We start from the raw sequence: 23,858 nt of genomic DNA, 5'->3' as shown, positions 1-23,858 counted from the left end.
GGATTCTGTGATCTACAGTATCAAACGCAGCACTGAGATCCAACAGAACCAGGACTGATACTTGACCAGAATCGGTATTCAACCTAATGTCATTTAACACTTTGACCAGAGCTGTTTCAGTGCTGTGATGAGGTCGGAAGCCGGACTGAAATTTATCAAGATTTCCACTTTCATTTAAAAAGTCATGAAGCTGGTGAAATACAACTTTTTCAATAATCTTGGAAATAAAAGAGAGGTTAGAGACAGGTCTATAGTTGTTCATTACAGAGGCGTCTAGAGTCCTTTTCTTTAGGAGTGGCTTAATAGCAGCTATCTTTAGTGACTTGGGAAAAATGCCTGATGCCAGCGAGCTGTTAACTATCAGTAGGAGATCACTTTCTACTGAGGTAAAAACTGTTTTTAAAAAGTCGGATGGTATCATGTCCAGAGTGCATGTTGTTGATTTCAAATGCCAAACTGTTTCTTGTAGGACTTTTAAATTCACCATTTTAAATTGTGACATGACATCAGAATTATTTCCGGGTTTTAGACACAGACTAATTTTCTTGTTTGACTGTGTGGAATTAATATTTTGCCTAATTGTTTTAATTTTTTGGCTAAAAAAGTTTGCAAATTGGTTGCATTTCTCAGTGGAAAGGAGCTCTGGGCTTATCTGTTTAGGAGGATTTGTAAGTTTTTCAATCATAGCAAACAGAGTGCGAGAATTGTTGACATTCCTGTTAATCATTTCAGATAAATGCAGCTCTCTGGCCTTGCACAACTCATTGTTATAGTTACGCAGGCTTTGTTTGTACAGCTCATAGTAAATTTGAAGTTTATTTTTCCGCCATTTCCGCTCAGTTTTTCTGCATTCTCTTTTTAGGCTGGTAACCACAGTGGTGTTTCTCCATGGTGTTTTCTGTTTGCTCAAGTTGCTCTTGATTCTTATCGGTGCAACAGCATCCATTACATTCAAGATTTTCAGATTGAAATTATCCAGGAGTCTATCAACTGACTCTGCACTGGTTGTTGGTAACATAGCTATGGCCTCCACAAACTTAGCACTTGTTCTTTCATTAATGTACCTCTTCCTAATGGAGAAGCAGGTTGGTTGAACATTCTGAGTGATCAGTAAATCAAACAAAATACAAAAATGGTCAGACAAGGCCAAGTCAGTGACCGCAGCAGAAGAAATATCAACACCCTTTGAAATAACCAGGTCCAGAATGTGACCTCGAATGTGGGTCGGTTGTTTTATATGTTGCCACAAACCAAACATGTCCAATATGGAACAAAATTCCTTGACATTACCATCCGTCATGTTATCTATGTGAATGTTAAAATCCCCAGTTAAGATGAAATGGTTACAATCAGTAGAGATAACCGACAATAATTCAGAAAATTCATCAATAAAATTTACACAGTGTCCTGGACGTCTGTAGATGATTAGAAATAGGATTTTAGGAATGCCCCTTAAAATAAAACTAAGATATTCAAAAGAAGTAAAATCACCAAATGACATTTCTTTACACTGGAATGAATCTTTAAATAAGGCAGCTTCTCCTCCCCCTTTCCTCCCGTTTCGACATTTATTCATGAAACTAAAATGAGGGGGTGCTGTTTCATTAAGAACTGTAGCACTTGTGTCTTCTGTTAACCATGTTTCTGTCAGAAAAAGAAAATCTAAACTGTGAGAAATGATGAAGTCATTAACTAACAGTGACTTGTTGGACAGAGATCTAACATTTAGTACAGCTAGTTTTATGAAGTTTACACTGGTCTCTGTTGTATTCTGAGTTATACAAGGTACAGTTAACAGATTAGATCGATTCACCCCACAAGCTGACCGTGTTCGATTCCTTATTTTACTAACTAACACAGGAATCCTACTGGGTCCAGGCTTGATCTCAGAACAGCTGTCAGTAGTAGCAAAACTACAGCAAGGACCCTGAACGCATCATGGCATGTTATCTTTGTTGTGAATTCTGCTGCTCTGGGAACCTCCTCCCATGCCCTGCTCGGTCAGGACAGATGATCTAATAGGAGGATGAGGAGGGGGAGGGGGGGGAGCCCTGTATTTCTTGGTAGATGGTGGTCGCTGGGGTTCAGACCTGGATAGAGACATCCTTTTAAGACCTTGGGTGATGTGGAGAAGAGGGTCTGGTGAGGGGGGAGAGCTGGCAGTTGATCGCTTCTCTGCTGTGTCCTTCGCTCTTATCTGTACACTCATGTTTGGGTTTGCCGTCCCAACAGCATGACGCAAGTGTGCACCAAGTAATCTGCATCCAGTTAGATTTGGATGCACACCATCAGGTCTGAATCGCTCCTTACAGTTCCAAAAGATATTGAAGTTATCAATGAACTTTATCCCATGGGTGATACATGCGTTTGATAACCATGTGTTCAGGCCAAGAAGCCTACTGAAAAGTTCAATTCCTTTACCTGCTGTAGGAATGGGTCCTGAAATGTAAACATGGTGTGCTCCCAACTGACACAGTCTCTCCAACAGCAGAGAAAAGTCTTTTTTCAGGATCTCAGAGCCAATTTTCCTCCTCAGAATATCAAAAGACCCTGTGTGGACAATAATCTTCATACCATCTGGATGTGAAGACAGAATGGTCGGCAACATCTCTGTCAGTTCCCTGACTGATGTATCAAAAAGTGTTAAATTTTCCGTCTTTGCCATCCTGACATGCTGTGTTATAGAGTCCCCAATCAGAATTGTGTCTATTTGTTTTTGTGTGGAGGTGCCGATAGCTTCTCTAGTCCTCCTGTTTGTGGAATTTTGGCCTCTCCTCCTGGTCTGGTTAGCCCTGGGCTGAGTTTTAGGGCTATTTCTTGAATTTTGATAAATCCTTGCATTACATTCATCATCATTCATTTTAATATGACTCAACACATCATATTTATTATGCAGTGAGACTTCAGATGGTGGAGTGAGTGCTGGAGCTTTAAATTTCCTGCTGGATTTACCTCTGCGACGAACAACATCAGACCAGGTTCTGGCCGGGGTTGATGACTTTGGTCTGGCACCAACAGTGTTCCAGAAGGAGAGATCAGTCTGATGGTCCGGTTTGGGATTTTCCTCAGCTATTCCAATGTCATTTGAACACATCCAGGGAAGTGTATCAGCCAGGTCTGTAGCGGGAGGCTCCACATTCGACATGCCTTCGCGTATGAAGATGTGACTCAATCCATTTGACAACTCAGTAGCTTGTACAGAAGCTACTACAGAGTCAATAAATTCTTCATTCACACGAATGTCTTGCAGTGTTTCAATCCTCTTCTCCAGCTGTGTTATCCTCAAAGAAAGTTGCTCACACTCAGTGCAGCTCACTGATACTGCAGGGTTAGGAGACATCGTTCCACTAGTTCTCCGATGGAAATCAACTAAATTTATCAAAAAATATATTCGTTCCAGTGATTTATAAGTGACCAGGAGTCCTTGTTCCTAAATTTCTTGCCGGTAAAGATAAGAAAAAAGAAGAAAAAAAGAAGAAAAATGCAAGCAGAAAGGAGAGCAGAGCAGGAAGCGTCCGCACGGCAGCAAAGCAGGAAGCATTTGTGTGTAAACACTTTGGTCAGCTTGGTTTTGTACGAATCCATTATTGCTTAAATATTCATGGAAAACTTTGTTCCAGTTTCTACCAGATTGCTTTAAACTAGTGTTAATTTTGTCAGCCCTTTTCTAATTTAGTCTTAGTCTTAGTCTTGTCACAAAAACAAAAAAAATATTTTTGTCAAATTTAGTCAGCCATACACCATTCTTTTTAGTCATGTTTTTGTTGACGAAAAGTGCTGGCATTTTAGTCTTATTTTAGTCTAACAACAACCACTTGTATTTTAGTCTAGTCTTAGTCTAGTTTTAGTCTTAGTGTAGTTTTAGTCTTTTATTCTTAGTCATCATTTTTTTCCTCTGGGGTTGAAGGGGGGGATTAAGCTCTGCCAATCCACCACACACAGAACTCTGATGATGGTTTAAGAAATACACCAATATACTGAAAGGTTACCATTTTATTTTTAACACCTTACAGAAATCTGGCGCTTGAAACATTCTCTCAAACCTATGCAGACCAATGAGATCTTGACCTAACACATGACATCTTTAGATGACTTAAATGAGCTCTGGACTGAACAAATTACATCTTTAGCTGACTTAAATGAGCTGAGCTCTGGACTGAACACATGACATCTTTAGATGACTTAAATGAGCTCTGGACTTAACACATGACATCTTTAGATGACTTAAATGAGCTCTGGACTAAACAAATGAGATCTGGACAAAATAAATTACCAGTTAGCTGTTTGTTCTTTTTCAAAACAACAGAATCACATTGCATACAGATTGCTTTTAACATGCTTCAGATTTATATATCCAATGCGTTGTAACTCAGATTGCAAAAGGTTTCAAGATAATTGTCCATCTATGATCATTGTCTTTCTCCGTGGAAAGAGACTTGAATTGGCGGTACTTTTGGAGCGCCTAATTTTTTTTTCTGCTAACGTCTGCTCTATATGACTGTTCGTTCAAATCAATGGGCTAGCTAATAGCGTCCAAACATTTCAAAGATTAACAGCATTTTAACGCAAATGAAACACAACAATTGTTAGTTGTGTAGCCTACTGTGTACTGTAAGCCATCTTTATTTTCATATCATGATTAGAACTGAAGACATACCTTGATATCGGGGTGATTAATCTTGATATGCCTCTTCAGATTTGTGGTGTTTTTCCCTGCAATCCTCGCACCACACGTCTTTCCATCTCGCAGAATTATACATTCACTTTTTCTTTCAACTGAATTGTACTTGAAATGTGTCCATACATCCAGTCTCCTCTTTCTCCCAAGCATGTTCGCGGTCGCTGCATTAGTAGGCTGAAAACACACAGAGACAGCGGAGCGAAACGGGTGCTTAGCTGCGGCAGGGTCGCACTGACTAGACAGGAAGTTAGCTATGCACACAGGGTTGCAATAGGACATGAAAGGACATGTGACATCTCGCAGTGTAGTTGGCTTTCCGGCTTGTTTACATTGTGAGAAAAAGTATCTGTGTGACAAAGGGAGACAGACACAGACTCAAAGTCTTCCCGATGTCTGTTTCACGGACGATTACAAAAAATATTTTTCTATTTTCGTTTTCGTCCAATTACCCAAAGTTTAGTCTCGTCTTTTTTCGTTGACGATATTTTGTGGCTCTATATTTTTTTGTCAGAGTTCCAGAACCATGACTTGGTCTCGTCATCGTCTCGTCTTAATCATTGAAAAATGCTTAGTAGACTAATATATTTCGTCTCGTCTCGTCTGACGAAATTAACACTGCTTTAAACCATGCAGGGATTTCTCCAACTTACACACCAGCTTCTCGTTTGTGTGGGATGTGACCTCATACCCCTCTGGTTGTTCTATATAAATCTCACAGTCTATTGGTGCATTTAAGTAGGCTGTTTTTTACATCCATTTGATGCAAGATCAATAATTGAGAGCATCTGTCAACAACTTTCCATGTTTGCAGTTACGGCTTCTTCCGTGGCGGGGATCTGACAATCCATTTTAGCTAGTGCACTGTAGCTCCAGACAAGGTCTTCTCAAGTAACACACTTTGAGGGTCCAGGTTAATTTTTTATAATGAACCTTTTTGCTCCGTGGACATTAAGTCATTTATTTTGCAACTCTGAGAGTAGTTACCAGTCTTTTGTGAGGTTGGCCAAAGTTTTTTCCTCAGCTCGGTAAAACCCGACCTCTCAAGGCAGCGCCATCTTGGGACCCCCCTGTACTGGACTCTATGTGATATGATTTTGTCAAATCCTCTCTCCTTCCACCACGCACACACTGACACACCCCCTCAGACTTATAGCCGACTAAAACTTGACTAAATAAAAACAAGATGAGGTTGACTAAATGTGCTAAAAACTAATAAGCGTGATTGAAACTGGAATAAAACTGAGACTAAATTTAAAAATGGCTGATAAAATTAACACTAGTTCTAATGAATCTACACACTGTTTAGAATATTTCAGTCCTGTTTTGTTTTGTTTTTAATCAGGACCTGGGCTAATGTGGTCAGGGTATCCAAAAAGCAGTGGAACTGCCTTTAATCTCTCCGCTCAAAGACCATAAATCAGAAGCTAACTTCAGCGTCATCTAATTCTGTTGTTCTGAATGTGTCCAGTTCTGGTCGAATCCTGATGGATTCTGCTCTGCAGGATCAGTGGACAAATTAATTCTGCTGAGGACGTTTTCATCTCGTTAGTTTGACCCAGACGGATTTATAAGCTGGAGAAACCTCCAGGCTTTCTCCAGGTCTTCCTTGAGTCCTTGGTATTTCCCCAGGTTTTCGGGTTCCTTTTTCCTGATATTTCCATCATTGTGGATGGCTACATCCATAACTACAGCTTTCCTTTCCTTATTAATGATCTCTACGTCCAGTTAGTTGGCCACAGCCATCAATTTGTCGGTCTGTATCTGGAAGTCTCACATGATCTTAGCTCTCTACCTCCTTGTGACCAAGGGGTCTCCAGTCCACATTCTGCACAGATGTTTCTGTACATTATGTCGGCTACTTGGTTATGGCATTCCATGTATTCTTTGCCAGCCAGTCTGTTGCACCCTGCCGTGAGGTGTTGGATTGTTGCAGGGGCGTCTTTGCACAGCCTGCACCTGGGGTCCTGCCTGGTGTGGTTGATCTGGGCCTTGATTTTATATATATATATACACATGTGTATATATAATATATATGTGTGTGTGTGTGTGTATATATATATGTTTTTTTATGTTATGTCAACTGCAAAAAAAATGTGAATTGTAAATATTGTAATTTCTGAATGTGTGTTCAAGTGTTTATTATTAATACAGTGAAAATGAGAGGAAATGTGATAATTTGCTTTGAAAGGCGATTTCAGTATGCGCCCTTAAATTTTCTGCTTGCGCTCCTAAAAATTGAAGTTAGGGGCCACTGTGGTCTTCATTAAAAAGTCAGTCTGGAGCCCTGATTTTGTCATTCTGTTTATTTTTTTTTTTTTCTTCTGGCCTGCAAGCTGTGACCTTTTATGGACATTTTTTGGGCGTTTACCTGCAAAGTAGGGCCTGCTGGTTCATCCTTTCTATTTACAAGACTGGTATTCACCACTCTAGTGGCTCTGTTGTTGGTTTTGCAAGATCTGAAACAAATTTTGCCACAAAGGATGAGGAGGCAGACTGCATCCGCAGTGTAAGAGAAACCACTAAAAAAGGCTGATGGCTCCCATAGAATTAGCTTTAACCTTACAAAGTTCATAATATCAAAATGGAAACAAATTGTTCATCATTTATTAAATGGCCTTAGAACCAATTAACTGTGCAACCAGAAACATTTTCTTATCCATTTTTCTAAGTAGAGGCTCCTTCTGTCGTGCACTATGTCCCCATTACTCCAGATATAAATCCTGTGTTGGGTAAAGTTGTGCTTGTGAACCATTTTCCATGCCACATTTCCACCCAGACAGAGTTCTGAATCCCGTCACTTCCTGTTTCTCCTCCATCACTCTTCTTCAGCTGACCTGTCATGGAGTCTACAGAGAGTAAATTCGCCCACCTGCTGCAACCAATCAAAGAGCTTACCAAGAACTGGGAGGTGGACGTGGCGTCTGAGCTCAACGACTATCTGGAGGAGGTAAATCGTAAATCAAAGTCTGGCAACCACCTGCAGCTTCACCTCATCAAACTGTGTGCCCACTTCTTTTTGACCAAATGCAGGGCTGTAAATAGAGTAAAAAAACACCTTTGCTTATCAAATATATTTATTTTCTCCCTTTTTTATATCGCTGCTGTCGCGCTAAAACCTGTGTCCAAAATTCGTGATTTTTGTTTTCCTTCATAAATCAGTACTATTGGTCACCCTTTATGTCTGTCTGTTGTTTTACAAATATTTAACCGAAGATATGTGATTAAAACACAATACAAAGTTTGATGACATTATGTCCAGTTATTATAAAACCATACATTTTTTTTTTCATTTTTTGAAAAATGATACTTTTGGAGATAGGAGGTTTTTGCCCAACAGCAGCGATATATTAATTAATAAATGAATCTTCCCCACATCATTGAGATGGCTTTAACGCAGGTGTGTTTGCCAGCAAACCAACCCTGATGACGTCCTAACTTGTTGCAATGACTCGCTGTTTTTCATTTCTTGCCAAGTAAAATCTGTATTTTAATATTTTTGAGGTAACTCTGAAGAGTGCCTTTGATCGTCTTTGTAGGCCACCAGCCACTACCACTGCATTGAGTCAAAAAGAAGTCAAAAGAACTCCATGAGAGTCCACGAGGACCCAGAAGTTCCTCCAAAGATGTTAGTTTCTCTCTCTGTGTGTGTGTGTGTGTGTGTGTGTGTGTGTGTGTGTGTGTGTGTGTGTGTGCGTGCGTGCGCACGTGTGCAGCTGGATGACATGTGCATCACCTTTGATGGAGGGAAAACCAGGCTGAACTTTGCAGAAGCTGCGCTGCTGATTCAAGGCTCCGCCTGCATCTACAGCAAGAAGGTGGGTGATGTCACGGGACTGCTGGGTCTGAGCGTCTCCGATGTGCAGGGCTTAAAGTGTTCTGGCACCGTGCCGGAGTGCCGACATGCCGAGTTTTTGCAGCGAAAAAACAACAAAACAGACAATTTAATAACCGGATGTGTGCGTCATGTTTTTGTCCACGTTCAGAAGTGCCATGTTTACAATTTTACTCAAACATAACACATACTTTTCATCAAGGCACAACAGTTCAAAAATAATAATAAAAAGACTTTCAACTCTCTAAAAACGTTTAAAACTGGAAAGATGACACAAAACTTTGGTTTTAGCATCATAGTACACCCACACAAACCTTTTTTCAAGCTCAGTTGACGTCCTCAAAATCTCCCTGAGCATTACAACAGTGACTGTGTGACTCGCTTTCACATCCTTTTGGATTTCCGTGTGACGGGATGTCCCAGGCTGAATGATTTCCAGCACACCATCAAAGAGGCACAATAGGATGTCTTCTTTAACAGGCCAGTGGAACCTGTTGGCACCAGCTTTGTGCGTACAGTTGGGCATGTGTTTCAGAGGATGATGCCTGGATACAGATCATTGTCGTACACAAGCACACACCACTTTCCAATGAGGCTGCCTCTTTCCCAGTCCATTGCCCCTTTCAGCACCGACAAGCCAACTGCTTTTTTGTGGCATACATACAGCTGACCTCCCAATAAAAGATCTTTCCTGCCATAAATGTGACCACTTGGTGAGTCTTCATTATGGATGGCACTGGAGGAATCTGAGCTGGCATCCTTTCCACTGCCTTCTGTGCAGCTTCGCTTGAAACATAAAACAACTTCACAGTTGTTTCCAACATATCCCACTGCAATGAAAAATGTGACAGGGTGGTAAATTTCAACATAAAATAAAATGGCTGCCGATTCACTGCATGGTAAGCTAGCTGACTCAGCACATCTGATTTCACACACTGAAATTGTATTATTTATTTTTTTTTACAAAAAATATTTATATTTTCAATAAATATAGTTAATAGAATCAAGTATTTCATCCCAAAAACAATAAAGGTTTGCTAAAAAAAAAAAAGAGACTTTTTTGTTATGTTACATGCAAATTGTTTTGGTCTTGGTGGATGTGGTAAATATGGCCATGTGCTAATAAAAAAAAAATGTATATTTTACTTTTAAAAAAGCATTGTCTTATATTATGTGGTTAAAATCACACTTCTTAACAGTTTGACACTTTGAAAATACAATTGGACACATTTCTGTGGACTTTTAATCTCATCATCATGTTGTGGACTCAAACGGCACCCGTTTCAAAGAATGACCTCTATCAGATATTGAGTAGTTATACAAAATTAAATAAAGAAACCTGATGTTTTAGGAGTGCCAGGGTTTGATGTTGGGGGGTTGGGGCGCCCCCCTAATACACTGGTCGGGGAAGCACTGGTTTTATTAAGTCTATGAGAGCAGGTCCCTGATTCAGAATAAAAAGGTTGTTGAAATAGAAAAATCACAATGAAGTTAAATTTAGCTGTTAACTGAAATTGTGTCATTTTATGCTGATAAAGTTAAACTCATCCTTTACTGTGTTTCAGATATCAAAACATTGAGCTATGTATCGTGTATCGGGATAGAGCCAAAATATATCGGGATGTCAGTTATAGGCCATATTGCTCAGCCTTAAATCAGTGGCGAGGAACCTTGGTCCTGGAGGGCTGCAGTCCTGCAGGTTTTTGATGATTCCCTGCTCCAACACACTGATTCAAATCAAATGGATGTGTAAAAAATTAAGGTGCTAATTTCAGATTTATCTCTTCAATAATGTATCATTTTGACAGCCCTGGTAAAAATCCCAAATGTATTTAATAAATGTAGGCTGTCTATGTTTTATACTTATCTGGCAACCCCCACTTTGAGACCCACTGATTCAGCATAGCTGCTGTTTGACACGTAAATCGTTCTGGAACTTTTCAGGTTTTCCATCCATTTGGCGTAACAATTGGTAAACGAACTGATCACAAGGTTCAGACACGATGCTGATAAAACGGTGATTAATTGTAAAATCAGTGGTGACATCCCTCCATGTGACTGATGAGTGCAGCTGTAACGGATCTCCGGCTGTTTCAGGTGGAGCTGTTGCACAGCCTGGTCTACCAGACTCTGGAATACATCAGCGACAGGAACAAGAGGTGAGCTTCGTCCTCCGTCCTGGTGGAGTCTGACAGAAGGATGAAGGCTAACGTCTGTGGTGTTTGTCCTCCTGACAGACGGAACAAAGAGGCGGCGGCGGGTCGGAAAGGTGATGCAGGCGGAGCGGAGAGCAGCTGTGATGGTGAAGATGGAGAGGTGATGAGAAAGCAACACATATACTTTGTGTAGTTCTTCTTCTTCTGCCCTGGCTTCTGAAAGAGAATTAATCCATATTTGATAAGTTGAGAGAAATATTTGTTTCCAGACTCTAAAAGATGAGCAGGTGCTTTTCATTTATACAGAAAAGATGGACTGAACTACCAACCAGGATCAGACTGATCCAGGTAACTTCAGGTTCAGTTTTCAGCATGAAGCTGGTTCTCTTCTTACCAGGTTTTATCACCATGGCAACAGATACTGGAAAGATTAGAAGTGGATTCTGGTGGAAGCGCCGCCTCCTGACCAATCAGACCTCTTAGAAAATGTAAAGACAAAATGTCCACAGCAGGCGAACAGGTGGGGTAGACCTTCCTCTTTTATTGATGGGTCAGTTTTGACCCATGTTTTAAATCAGCTGTAAAAAACACAAATCTATCGTCCACTTTATGTTTTATCTCTTGGTTAACGTGTTTCCTTATTCATGAAAATATGACCGTGATGACATTTGCAGCAACTGACCTGCATCATGAGGTCCTGACCAGATTTTACCATTTGGATTTGAATCTTTCAGGCGTAGCAACTTAAGTAGCCGTAACCTCCTCATCAGACTCATCAGATGTGTCTCCTGGATGATGCTCCACATACTCTTCCTCATCCATCACTTTTAGGCTCATTTTCATCAAAAACCTTGTTCACTGAAAATGTTCTTCTTAGTTTTGCATACTACAAGTTGGGTGTGTGTGGACATCCGTACTGAACGCTGGACATGGCCAGTTTTGTTTGTTTTTGTTTGTGTGCAGGTTGAAAGGAAAACACAAAAGGAGAATCCTCTAAAGTTAAAATGATTGGTCGAGGAGCAGGCTGTCAGGATGACTGGGCACTTACATTTCAGTTTGGCTCTAATTATTGCATAATAATCTTATTTTTAAAACTGGGTCACAACTGACCCCCGCAACACAAAGGTTATATTTTTAACAAGTGTTTTATAAATTAGAAAAAAAAACTTTTTTGCTTTATTTTGATGAAATAGAATTTCCTGACTAAGTCAAAAAGCCTCAATGCCATAGAGATATTTAGTTGGTGGTTTTAATCATTTAAAACCTCAAAATGGGGGTTGGTGCCAACCCTAACACAAGAGGATGGTTAAAGTTTGTTCCTGCAGAAAGATCTGGATCTCATCCATTCTTCCTCTCTTCTCCTACTTCTCTCTTCTTCTTTTTTTCATTTGAAACAAAAGAAAAACACTTTTTTTGTCCTGTTTTTGTGTCCTAAACCAAAACTTACAGAATTTTTTCTGATCCGAAGCAGAGAAAACTTTGGGGTCTGATCCGGAGCTGAGAGACCTTCCAGGTCTCAGATGAGAAATCCAGAACGGGATCTGAGCGCTCGCCATCCGTTATTATTATGTTTGTTCTTTGTGGACAAAATCAGAAAACCTGTAAAACCCGTTTCATAGCTCAGATGTCTCCTTTTCCTGGACTGTCTCTGTCCTCATTTAGAGCCACATGGTGTGGGCGGTTCTGTTTTATTCAGCAGCTGTCACAGGGCATTGTGGGTAATGTAGTCTGTGTCTTTCTGTCTCCCCAGTTCAGTCCTGTGGACCTGGAGGTATCTGAAACCTCCAAGATGTCTGACTCCACCATGGTGAGTTGGTTTCTTCTGAACGTTTCCTCTGATGTTTCATCTGATCTTGACTCTGATGTTTCTGTTCAGACCGCCTATGTTACTCCTCTTCCTCCCGAGTCTCTGATTCCTCCAGAAACTCACGAGAAGCATAAGCTGCCCCTCATCAGGTCAGTCTTCATCTTCATCATCTCCTGCTGAAACCAAACACCTGGTTTGTTGTCATGTTGGTGAACATCTGAGCTCCTTGTAATAAAGCAAAATTAATCCTTAAAACTCCACAAGCCATGTTTTATTTTTTCTGCTCCACCTGGTTTATTTTAACCTAAACCTAAAACCAACTCAGCTGCTTTTTCCTCATTTCCAGTTATTCCTGCTACTATTTACCTGCTATCCTCACTAAACCAACTCCAGCTCAGCTGCTTTGTGGCGCCATCGTGCATTAGAAACGTCTTCTTGGCTTTATTCCAGCCATAGAGGAGCATTATTTTTCTTCTGTTCACACACACATAGAACTTTCTGCTCACTGCTTGATCTTTGGCTGCTCCTGATTGGACGTTACCGTCAATCTAAGCTCTGATTGGTGGAAAGTTTGACAGGAAGTGGCTTCATCATCATGTCCAGGTCTAAATAGAGGTCTCTTAGCAACATAGTAGTGATAGTGATCTTTTTTTTATGTGATAAATAATGCTGTTATCATGGTTCACTCGTTGTGGACCTGACCTGGTCTGTGTCTTTGGTTAGTGTGAAAGGTGAAGTGGTCTGCAGCCAGAAGGACTTCCGGATCAACCTGTTCTTCCCAGGAGAGGAGGACCTGATCCTGCTCACGCTCAGATCAACTGCAGCGTCCAGGTTTCTACTGGACCAGCACCTTGTGGACTCTGAGGACCACCAGAATCATCAGCAGCCAGGTTTTAGAACCACCTCCTCATCCCATTGTGTTCTTCTTTCGTTTTGGACCAGCAGTTAACCAAGTTTCTTCCTCTTTCTGAAGACGGTGCTGTAGAGAACTTCCTCCCTATTGATGACAACATGGATCTGGACCAGGACCAAGACCCGGGCCAGGACCAGGACCAAGACCCGGACCCAGAGGAGCATGTGGAGCGGCACCAACTCTCGGTACACACAGGTTAACTCTCACCTGGACAGGTGTGTGCGTGATCCAACTATAAAACTAGCTTATGTTGATGTTTCAGGCTCCTAGTGACGGCCGGATGATCCTAGACAGACGTCATGTAGAGGCTGAAAGACGGAGGCAGGAGGAGGCGGAGCTTCCATTATGTGTAGGAGAACCACACCTTTACACAACTCCAGTTTACCAAACTCAGTTCAAAACACGAGCAGTTGTATGTAAGAAACACACAAGAGCAGCACTGTCCACTAATTTCTCCACTGCAAGCAAACCACACACACAAGAAGTGGGGGGCTATCCCTGGATCCTCCTGACTCTGACCATTGATAGAGGCATCCATCATCATCATCAGCCGATGGCTTCCTGAAATATTTACCTGCGTAACATCTCTAGTAAACACCTGGAAACCTGCTCAGCTCCACTTTTTACCTTCTGCTGTAGCACCATTCTTATCAGATGCTGACACATCATTCCTAGGATTACATTGTTCGTTCCTCGGTGAACTTTTTTTCTCTGGTTTTCACTGAATGTGGTTTTCTTTTAGGAGGAAATAACAGTTTTTTCATTTTCTTCTGTATTCCAGGTGAATTTACTCTGACACAGTAACACATATCTGGATTCTGTAGTAATCTCACGTGTCTCACCTTTCCGTAGAGACCAGGATTAAACATCCAGCGAAGATAAACTTCATTTATTTCAAACAGCTTTGTTTCTTCAGTCTCTTATTTTCTTTGTTTCATAATCCAGACTAAAATCATTGGTGTAGTCTGTGTTTACATGTTTATGTTTCCATGCAAAGACCTGAACTGTTCACATGAGCCTGAAGAAGTAGTTCTGATTATTGATCAGAATGAATAGTTTTGATATGAGCAGTGTGAAACAGCAGAAGAAGAAACTTTGATTTCTGATGTAAACTATCACCGCTGTGTGTGCGTGTTTATACCCGTCTTACAGACTGCAGTTTCTTCTCTGTCATCATTCTTTTAAAATGTCAGCTTGTTGATATCCTTCGTCTGAAATCAGCTGACATCTTTTTTTACGGGAACTTTCTATCAGGAGCGTGCACGTGTTGCTGTCTGAAGGTGCTTCATGGCTTTCTGTTTCAGGTGGACATCTGGACGCTGCATGACCCGTACCATGCTGTGGGGGAGGAGAAGCCCTTTAAACCAGGTGACCATCCTGACTCTGAGGTGTGTGTGTGTGTGTGTGTGTGTGTTGTGTGTGCATGTCTTGGCTGACTGAGTGTGTGTCGTTTCCAGGGAAGTGTTACAGAGTTCCTGATGGTCTGGATGGCGGAAAGAGGAAAAGGAAGCGAGCGGCGTCACTGCAGGACTTCAGGACCTGGTTCAGAGGAACTTGTAAGTCCAAACCGGTTCTGCTCACCTGTCCCCCTCATGCTCGATTTTTCTTCAGTGTCTTATTTTCTCACAGTGAATTTGAACTTCTCCAGATTTAAATACTGAAGCTTTTTTCGCTTTTTATTTAAGTTCTAAAGTACTTTTGATGAGACATTACATCATATTTATATGTTAAATTTATTCTCTACAATATTAATAAAATATATAAAAAATATTTCATGTAAATATTTTCTGTTTTTTATATGTGAATATTACATAAATATATCCATATCACACCATAATAAATCTATAGAAGTATTCAAAATATACTGTATAAAAATATTAAAAATACATTATTACTGTAATATTTAAGATATTACATCATGCATATAATAAGTCTATTAAGATATTTGTAAAATATAAATTGCTGATAAATTGCTGACTGCAGGATAAATATATCTAATATTTATATATATATTATCTATTTAAATATAAACTATCCCATTTATATTATGTAAATATTCCATAAAAATTTTGACCGAATTTTACATTACATTTATTTAATACATTAATTCTATAAAAGTATTTATTACATACCTTCTCTAAAAATGTTGATGAAATATTGCATCTTATTTATATAATAGATGTAGAAAGTTTAGAAAAATAAAATGTGAAATAAAAAAATATTGATGAAATTAAACATATTTATAGTGTAAATATTCAATAAAACTATAGCTGTAATTTTTTTTTTATCACTGAAGGAAACCTGGTAATTAGAATAAATGTTTTTATGTAAAATGATTAAATATTTATAGATGACTGGGTGACGTGGTTCATTTCCAGATCTTTATCCTGAGTCACAAATATTCTAGAAAACTGCTTATAAATCAGCATCCATGAAAGAGTTTAAACTGTGTGTGTGTTCCAGATGATTCTCCGAAGCGAAGGTTAAAAACTGGCCCCACCTTCACAGGTAAGATGTCCGCCCTCAGCCAGTAATAGGAAGTGAGCTTTGTTCAGAGTTCTGACTGACTTCCTGTTTCAGACCTGAACTACATCTATCTGGAGACGTTAAAGGACAGAGTGAGGACACACAGGAGGATCTACAGGACGGCTGTAAGACCTTCTCTTTCTCATCATGCCTTGAGGCTGAGCAGCTTCGAGAAAACAGACAAACATCTATCAGAGCTAAGCGTTGATGGAAATGTTCCTGTCTCTCTTTGTCTCCCTCCACATCTTCCTGTCTCCTCCTGTCTTCAGGGTGTGGCAGCTTCAGAGGATGAGCTCCTAAGGACCTTCCTGCAGCCAGAGGAGGTGGGGCCAGAGCAGGGGGAGGAGCCTATGGACGGTTTCCAACAAGCTGACGTCTTTGGTGAGAGTCATCTAATTGTTGAGGCTCCGCCCCCCAGCTCTGTGGTTGATCAGGTTTCATGTGAATCTTTGAAGGTGGAGACGGCAACTCGGACAACGAACAGGAAGCGTTTCCTGACCAAGTTCCGGCTGAATTAGGAGAAGGAGGAGACCTCATGTCACCCGGTAAACCTGTGCTCGGACCACATGGTCACATGACGTAGTTTTTAAGCTTCAGTCTGATGGATGCTAACGTGTCTGCAGAAAACCAGATGGACGGGATGACGTATGAAGACCTGGTGAAGCTGCGAGTGGTGAGGAATCAATGACGTCACCGATACATCTGACTGGCTTTTGATCAGAGCTGTCTCACCTTTCTGTGTGTGTGTGTTCAGGATCAGCTGGTGGTGAACAGTCAGGGCTACACTCAGGAGACGGCTCTGTCCCGCAGAGTCAAAGACTGGGAGGACAAGATCCGTCCAGAGCTGCTGCAGCAGGTGAGACTCTGGATCTGGTTCTGGGTTCACACCTGACTCCTGGTTCACATCTGACTCCTGGATGTGTTCTGTCTCCAGGAGGAGCGTCCAGCGTTCAACATCCACAACTATAGCGAGCGGATCGTGGGAGCGCTGAACGCCGTTGGCCACTGCAGGACATTCGCCTCCATCGTTCACGGGCTGGACGAGATGGAGGTCTGCAAGTACCTGCTGGCTTCACTGCAGCTGGTAAATCTGACACACCTGAACATAGCACCCAGTAGATCATCATCAGTTCTATCATGGTGGAGAATAAACAATCTCACCAGGATCACTCCCACACCAGATCAGCTGATTAGTCAGGTGGCTAGGGGTGTGCAGTCTTGGGTACCTCACAATTTGATTTGAGGGTGTTTCAATTTGATTATTAGACTATTAGCAGGATTTTCCGTTCATTTAAGTAACCAAAGAAACTTCTCTCCACTCCCTTTTATTTAAGTCAAACCATAAATAAATCCAACACATATGCAAGCTATTTTCCATGCTATCTACAGGAAAGATGTGTTAATAACAGTTAGGTTCTGGTTGGCATACGTTGTCAGAACAGCTACCCCTGGTTAATGCGCACACGTAGCACAAAAAACTGGAAATGATCCATTAATTCAGCACCACTGAAAAACTGCGTCGGCTTTAAACTTGGGGTGGGGGGGGAGTTAAACACTGATTTATTCTTAATTTCTCATAAAGCAGTAAATGCTGTTAAGTGTCGGAGTCGTGCAGAATGATATCCTTAAGACGTTTGTCCACTCGACTGAGCTCCGACTCCATTCAATCCCACAGTCATCCCCGTCTTTTCAACCAGGGTAGCTGGTAGCTGCAGCCAGGTTACACTACAGCAGTGGGCTGAGTGGAGCTTGCCGACAAGTAAGTTTATAATAATGTTGTGAAATTAATGACTCAGCATGTCTCCAGTTTCAGTTTAACTCTGTTTGCCATGTTGGTTATATAAGACATGCACCCATGGCCTAAATCTAAAGATAAAATTAATCAGTACAACTGCAATGCAAATTTTAAAATAAAATACCCCACACTTAATGTTTTGGATGATTTCCTCTCACATTTACCTGTTTACAACTTCTTTTTAGTTTATCTGCCTGTACTTTAACCTGCTTGTAATTTGCATCAGCAAGAAGTACAAAACAAGATGTATTTAATTAATTCATCATTCATTTAAACAATTCATTTATAGATTGACCTTTTATAAGGTTATATAATTTCCCAGTTATTTAATGCTCTGCTGCATGTTTTTGGAAATTCTACTGTTGTAAAGTTAAACATACAATAAAGGACAAAATATTGTGAAACAGTAAAACGTTCAGCCTATAATTCATATTTTTGTTGAGGAACCAAAAATGAAGTTAATTTATTCAGTGTATATTTTTTTTAATTAATCACCCAAATAAATCTTATCGGAAATTTTATCTGCCAAATAAGACTCCTCTTGATAATCTCATTTATTTATTTAGAGTTATGGAATTAATGGAATCTTACCGGATCTGACAGAAAAAAATGGAGAATAATGAAGAAAAGTAAAAAGGAAAGAAAAAAGAAAGGAGACAAAGATGCAACAACTTTCAATCCAACTACTGCACCTGCACAGAAACACCACAGAGAATTTCCGCGGCTTTTACAGGTAAACTAAGCTGACAATCATCCGGAGTTCCTCAATTAAATAACCAAGACAACAACAAAATAAATGAAACAAAAAACAAACGTATCACTACAACAAAGTACCAAACACAAAAGAACCTAGATGAGTGGCTCTTCTTCTTTCTTCTATTGTTGTTTGTTTCTTCTGATCTATGCTGAGACAAAGACATTTCCCCTCATGAGATCAATACAGTATCTTTATTGGTTTAAACTGAGCTATTGATGACTGATCGGTTCTGTCGTCCCCTCAGGCCAACGACTACACGGTGGACATTAACAGTGCTGCTGGTCTAGAGGACAGTTTGGACACCATGTCTCTGACTCTGCTCAGCACTCACAGAGCGACGGACAGGTTTAAAACTCTGCCAGGGTCCACCTGAGGACGTCCAGGACCACCTGAGGACGTCCCCAACCAGCTGAACTCTCTGAATCATGAACTTTTTTTCTAATAAAACTGCATGTGGAGTCCTTGGGTCTGAGTCTCAGTCTGGTCCAGGTCCTGGTTTCAGAAGGTTTTGTTACCCGAGTGAAGTTGCCACCCTCCCCCAACAGAAATGGTGTGAAACATAGATGTTTTAGTTTTATTGATCTGGTGTCTAACAGAGATCCATCGTATTGACCAGAGGAGGGAGGATGGAGGGAGAGGCTTTTATTAGAGGATTCTACTTCTCTGATTGATCTATTTTCCTGACTGTTTCTACTTCCAATCAATCATCTGCTGCCATCCAAAGACGTTGAAGCTTTGGATGAATTTTAAACTTTAATATCTTTAAACTTCTGGAGGTAAAATAAAAATATGAGCTACACAAAATAGGGACTTTAGGCAACTTTAGAAATCAGGTCCAAAGTGGATTGATGACATCATCAGAATCTGCTAGAACGTGTCTCCTGCATTCAGCAGACCACCAGTTCTGGTTCTCATTGCTACGGTAACGTCTCTCACCTCAGTGTGTGTGCTACATGATCTGTAGACTGGATTCTAATATGTACATAACTTTGTGCACATGTTCCAAAGCCCACACATATCTACACATTATCACACACGTGCGCAGATGCTGAGTGGATGTTCATGTCTGTCGTGATAACCTGGATTTATTCTGTCCAAGTGGATCGAGAGGTGGACTTGGGACTGGAGGACCAAGGTTCAAGTCCTCGCCTACGTAAATATGTCCATTTCACCTCTGAGTTCTGACGTCAGTTGTAGACAAAAACCAACATGGAGGCGAAAGTGGACGGAGGCAGTCTGAGAGGATGTTAAATACATCACAGCTGCTTTCACTGATGTCACATTAAGTACAGATCCATATACGCCCCGAAAACAGACCAAACTACGCACGTAAAGGACGCAGAAGATGGACTCCATATGCGTCCTTAGCTAGAGCATAAACAGGCCTTACAGATGTGTCCCCCATTGTAGCAAATGGGTATGTTGGTGTTGAGCTGTGATGTGTTTGATGTCCTCTGAGAACTCCGTCCAATGCATTACCTTCTTTTATGTCTTTGAGAATGAACATCATCATGATCCTCCATCGTCTAAATGTCTGTTATTGTCTGAAACTGACTTCAGAACTTGGAAGTGAACTCTGAACTCTGGTGGATGTGTTGGCTAATAACATGCTAACACAGAGGATGTATGACAAGTATGAGGGCAGTGAAATGGCACATAGTTACGTACATACTGGTCCAAACTGTCTCCATGACTTCAGACATAAAACCAGATTTTCTGCAGCAAAAGAAACACCTTTATTAGTCTGTGAAGTATCTTCATCCTCCTCCTCACCTCATGGTCAATCTGAGAACTGAAGAGACAAACTGGAAATAATGTCTGAAACCACTTTGGAAAGACAAGCATCCATCTGAGCATCTGCTCCTCTGGAAGAGGAGACATCAGGTCCTCCTCCAGAGGAGAAGACAGCGTCCTGAAGTCCAGATTTCAGAGTCTAACATAGTTCTTCATGTGGTTCTGGATACTGTCCACGATCTGGTCCTGGCTCTTCATCCGGTTGTAATAATCCAGGAACAGCCCGTCCGGACTGACCAGGTAGATCAGGATGGTGTGGTCCACGATGTAGTCTCCATCCTCGTCTTTGGGTCCAGGGCTGGCGTACACCCTGTAGTCCCGCCCTACATCCTTCACCTCCTCCACTGTCCCCGTCAGTCCAATCAGCCGGGGGTGGAAGTCTTTGACGTAGCGGGCCAGCGCCAGCACATCGTCCCGCTCTGGGTCCACGGTAATGAAGACAGGCTGGACAGACGGCAGCGAGGCGTCCTGGTCCAGAACCGACACTACAGTGCTCATTTTGTCCAGCTCGTCGGGACAGATGTCCGGACAATGTGTGAAGCCGAAGTACAGCAGGACCCAGCGGCCCAGGAAGTCCTGCTTGGTCCGGCGCTGGCCCGTGTGGTCCAGCAGGCTGAAGGTGCCCTGACCCAGAGCCACCTGCCGCAGCTGCTCCACCCGCTGCTGCCGCAGCAGCTGCTGCTTCTCCATGTACACGTAGCCGCCAGCCGCCAGCAGGCTGCCACCCGCTAACAGCGTCACCAGCAGCCGCGTCCTCAGCTTCAGCTTCTGCGAGGCTGGCGGGTCTGGACCCTGAGACCAGAACCGCGTCTGCTGAAGAGGACGTCCACAACGCCAAATCTGACCAGTTTCCCAGCTCAGACAGGGAGTGGACACGCAGGTCTTCGGGAGACACCACAGGAGACTTCCTCCTGCTCGCAGGTTACCCATGATGCACCGCAGCACCAACATGGCTGACAGTGTTTTGCTGCAGCAGAGGAGCAGAAACAGGATTATTTTCCAGTTTGGCTCCAGCTGAAATGTTTTTAGTAAACTCGTTTCACCACAAGGTTTCATCACATTTTATATCAACACGGTTTTTCTCTTCAGGCGTCTCATGGATTTTGAAGAAAAGTCTTATTTCACTAAATTCATTTTAATCATCCAAGAAAATATTTTTTAATCATTTTTTATAATTAAAATGTAAAAATTCATTTAAAAAATTAAGAATGTATTTACACTCCATTGCAATATGATGCCAGTTATGAAAACAGTTTAAAATTATTACATTTCTCATTTTTTTTAGTTTTGGGGATCGTTGCCTGAAGGAGAGGTTATGCCGTTTTGGGCACAAGTGGGAAAGTATCTTTAAATGAGATAGTTATTGTAATAGTAGATTATGCCCTACAAAACACGATGTTACTGCACCAACATCACATTTATCTTTGTTAAATCATAACCATCAGAACTAAATAATCAATACTAAAACACACAATACCAACATTTCCTGCGGCCATGTAAATATATATGAGGCATAATCTATGAGGGAAACTGTGTTTTGGCATGTGTATTTCAGGGGTAAAATGATGGAACAGTTCAAACATAAATTAAAGCAAAATATAAACATATACCAGTTCAAACATACTAAACGCACATTTTTAATAAATATAGCTTAAACAACAGCAGGATGGTAATTACGACTTAAACCCAGAAATAGTGTTTTCTATTCTTTGTCTTTTTAAAGGATAAATTTATTGTGAAACTGTGTGGAAAGGGAAATAAAATAGTTAAACTCAGTGGTTTATTGTACGGCTTTTATCACAAGTCGAAGACAACAGCGGTTGTTTGGAGAATTGAACCATCCGGATTCTGTAGCCCTGTCGCGGATACTAACAGCGTCCCCATAGGTCACATGGCGCCGGTGTTCATGTTGTAACCGACCTCTACCCAAACACGTCTGAGTTCTCTCTAGTACCAAACCGAACCAGGTTTTCTTACAAACGCCAGGGGGTCACGGGTTTATAGAAATGCACATAAACACGCAGCAGCGGAGGTTAGTTTAAATCTACCCGTAACCACTAACGAGCCCCGCGCGACGCTAGCGTTGGCATGGAAAGCTAACCAACTCAGCGAGGTTCCATTTTATTCAAACTCAAAATTCTGGACCAGAACACCTGCTGACTGACCTGTTTAGAGCAGAAACATCCACACTTGTGCCGGCGTAGGTTCCAGATCTGCTCGGGGCCTGGCGCCTGCTGATGACGTCACACTACGTTTTTGTTTGTTTTTTTAATCTTTATTTAACAATAATAATAAGTATACAACACAGGAACGTATGAGGTATACAACATGATGCACAAAATTAAATTAAGATTACCAGGGGTGAAGAAAAACATTATAAAAGCAAATGAAGTGTACATGTAGAAATGGTTTTCAGAGACTTCTGAGTCTGATATTGACTGTATATATTATTTTATGTCTTTAAAAAAAATAAGTGAAATATGGTATTTTACAAGTAAATTTACATTTATGTATGAAAATTTTAGCTAACAGAAATAAAAGGTTTTTAGGAATATTGTAAAAACAGAGGAACACATTTTCCCATCGCAGTGAGAAGTACTTGAAGGCATAGTCGATGATGAATCTGAGCATCAGCATCCGATGATGCTGAATTCTTTCCAGAAAGTCTGAGTGAAAGTGCAGAAAAGATGTGTTATAGTTTCTGGATGATCCCCACAGAAGCTGCAATCACTGTTTATGTCCCTTTCGAACTTTATTGTGTAATGACTGGCTGGATAGCATTTATGGAGAATTTTGAAAGACACTTCACTGGGGACAATAAAGGATTTGAATTGAATATTGCATGTTCCTGGTTGGAGTTAAAACATAGAAATCAGTTGGGATGTGGACTCTCCCCATTTCTTTTGCAGAACAACTGCCCCCCTTCCTTCATGATGTATTTAAGGAAAGTATTGATAAACCAAGTCTTCCTCTCACTCTTTGTCAAGTAGATTGTCAGTAGATTGAAAACTGATTTAGACCACTTTATTGATGAATCCCAAAATGTTTTATGACAAACACTTTGCGTGTTCTTGACCTTATTAATTATGCTTCTCTCTGTAATGAAAACAGCTTTATTTTGTTCCTAGATTTTCGTAAAGCTTCTGACACCATTGAACACAACTTCATTTCAAACCTTAGAAAAATTTGGTTTTGGCCCTTATTTTTGTTCAGCCATGAAGACCATGTAACTAATTTAGCAATCAACGCGCATGTCTCCCAGATTTGATCTGAACAGTGGTGTCAGACAGGGCCCATGTACACAATTACGTTCTGAATTTATTCAAATGAACCATGAAAGGGATCACTATCGCTGAGAAAGAGATCAACATTAGTCAGCTGGCTGACAATTCAATTTCTGTAGGATGCTTCACACGTTTCAGTAGCCATCGCCAATAATAAATCATTTTCCGGTGCCTCTGGGCTCTACTTAAAGATCAGTAGCGCGTCTTCCATCCGTGGCATTCCTGTGAAGGAGTCTGTTACTTATCTTGGCAAACAACAAAAATCAAGATACAAAAATCAGGATACAAGATGTTCTTTGAGCTTTGAGCCCAT

The 23,858-nt window shown here is 41.0% G+C and overlaps 2 protein-coding genes across 2 annotated transcripts in view; one reads left to right on the top strand and one right to left on the bottom strand.

Moving 5' to 3' along the window:
* ncaph2 (non-SMC condensin II complex, subunit H2) overlaps positions 1–18,928 on the top strand; it is a 30,150-nt gene extending 11,222 nt beyond the window's left edge. Inside the window, exons 2-20 of the mRNA XM_041977937.1 lie at positions 7,511–7,628; positions 8,395–8,496; positions 10,611–10,672; positions 10,751–10,829; positions 12,420–12,476; positions 12,546–12,625; positions 13,200–13,366; positions 13,450–13,574; positions 13,652–13,738; positions 14,694–14,757; positions 14,847–14,945; positions 15,853–15,897; positions 15,970–16,040; positions 16,185–16,296; positions 16,371–16,460; positions 16,539–16,588; positions 16,670–16,771; positions 16,850–16,999; positions 18,712–18,928. Of these exons, the coding sequence (XP_041833871.1) occupies positions 7,521–7,628; positions 8,395–8,496; positions 10,611–10,672; positions 10,751–10,829; positions 12,420–12,476; positions 12,546–12,625; positions 13,200–13,366; positions 13,450–13,574; positions 13,652–13,738; positions 14,694–14,757; positions 14,847–14,945; positions 15,853–15,897; positions 15,970–16,040; positions 16,185–16,296; positions 16,371–16,460; positions 16,539–16,588; positions 16,670–16,771; positions 16,850–16,999; positions 18,712–18,840 (1,779 nt within the window). The 5' untranslated portion in view covers positions 7,511–7,520 and the 3' untranslated portion in view covers positions 18,841–18,928. The remainder of the gene's footprint in view (positions 1–7,510; positions 7,629–8,394; positions 8,497–10,610; positions 10,673–10,750; positions 10,830–12,419; positions 12,477–12,545; positions 12,626–13,199; positions 13,367–13,449; positions 13,575–13,651; positions 13,739–14,693; positions 14,758–14,846; positions 14,946–15,852; positions 15,898–15,969; positions 16,041–16,184; positions 16,297–16,370; positions 16,461–16,538; positions 16,589–16,669; positions 16,772–16,849; positions 17,000–18,711) is intronic.
* On the bottom strand, positions 18,875–22,517 carry LOC121634965 (protein SCO2 homolog, mitochondrial). Its single transcript, XM_041977938.1, has 2 exons — positions 22,427–22,517; positions 18,875–21,228 (listed from the first exon to the last, which is right to left on the bottom strand). Exon 2 carries the CDS (start codon positions 21,210–21,212, stop codon positions 20,394–20,396), a length of 819 nt encoding a protein of 272 aa, XP_041833872.1. The 5' UTR covers positions 21,213–21,228; positions 22,427–22,517; the 3' UTR covers positions 18,875–20,393.
* Positions 22,518–23,858: the final 1,341 nt, after the last annotated feature.

The sequence above is a fragment of the Melanotaenia boesemani genome, chromosome 23, assembly GCF_017639745.1.
Source record: "Melanotaenia boesemani isolate fMelBoe1 chromosome 23, fMelBoe1.pri, whole genome shotgun sequence".
Lineage (NCBI taxonomy): Eukaryota > Metazoa > Chordata > Actinopteri > Atheriniformes > Melanotaeniidae > Melanotaenia > Melanotaenia boesemani.
This window is presented reverse-complemented; position numbering and strand designations above follow the sequence as displayed.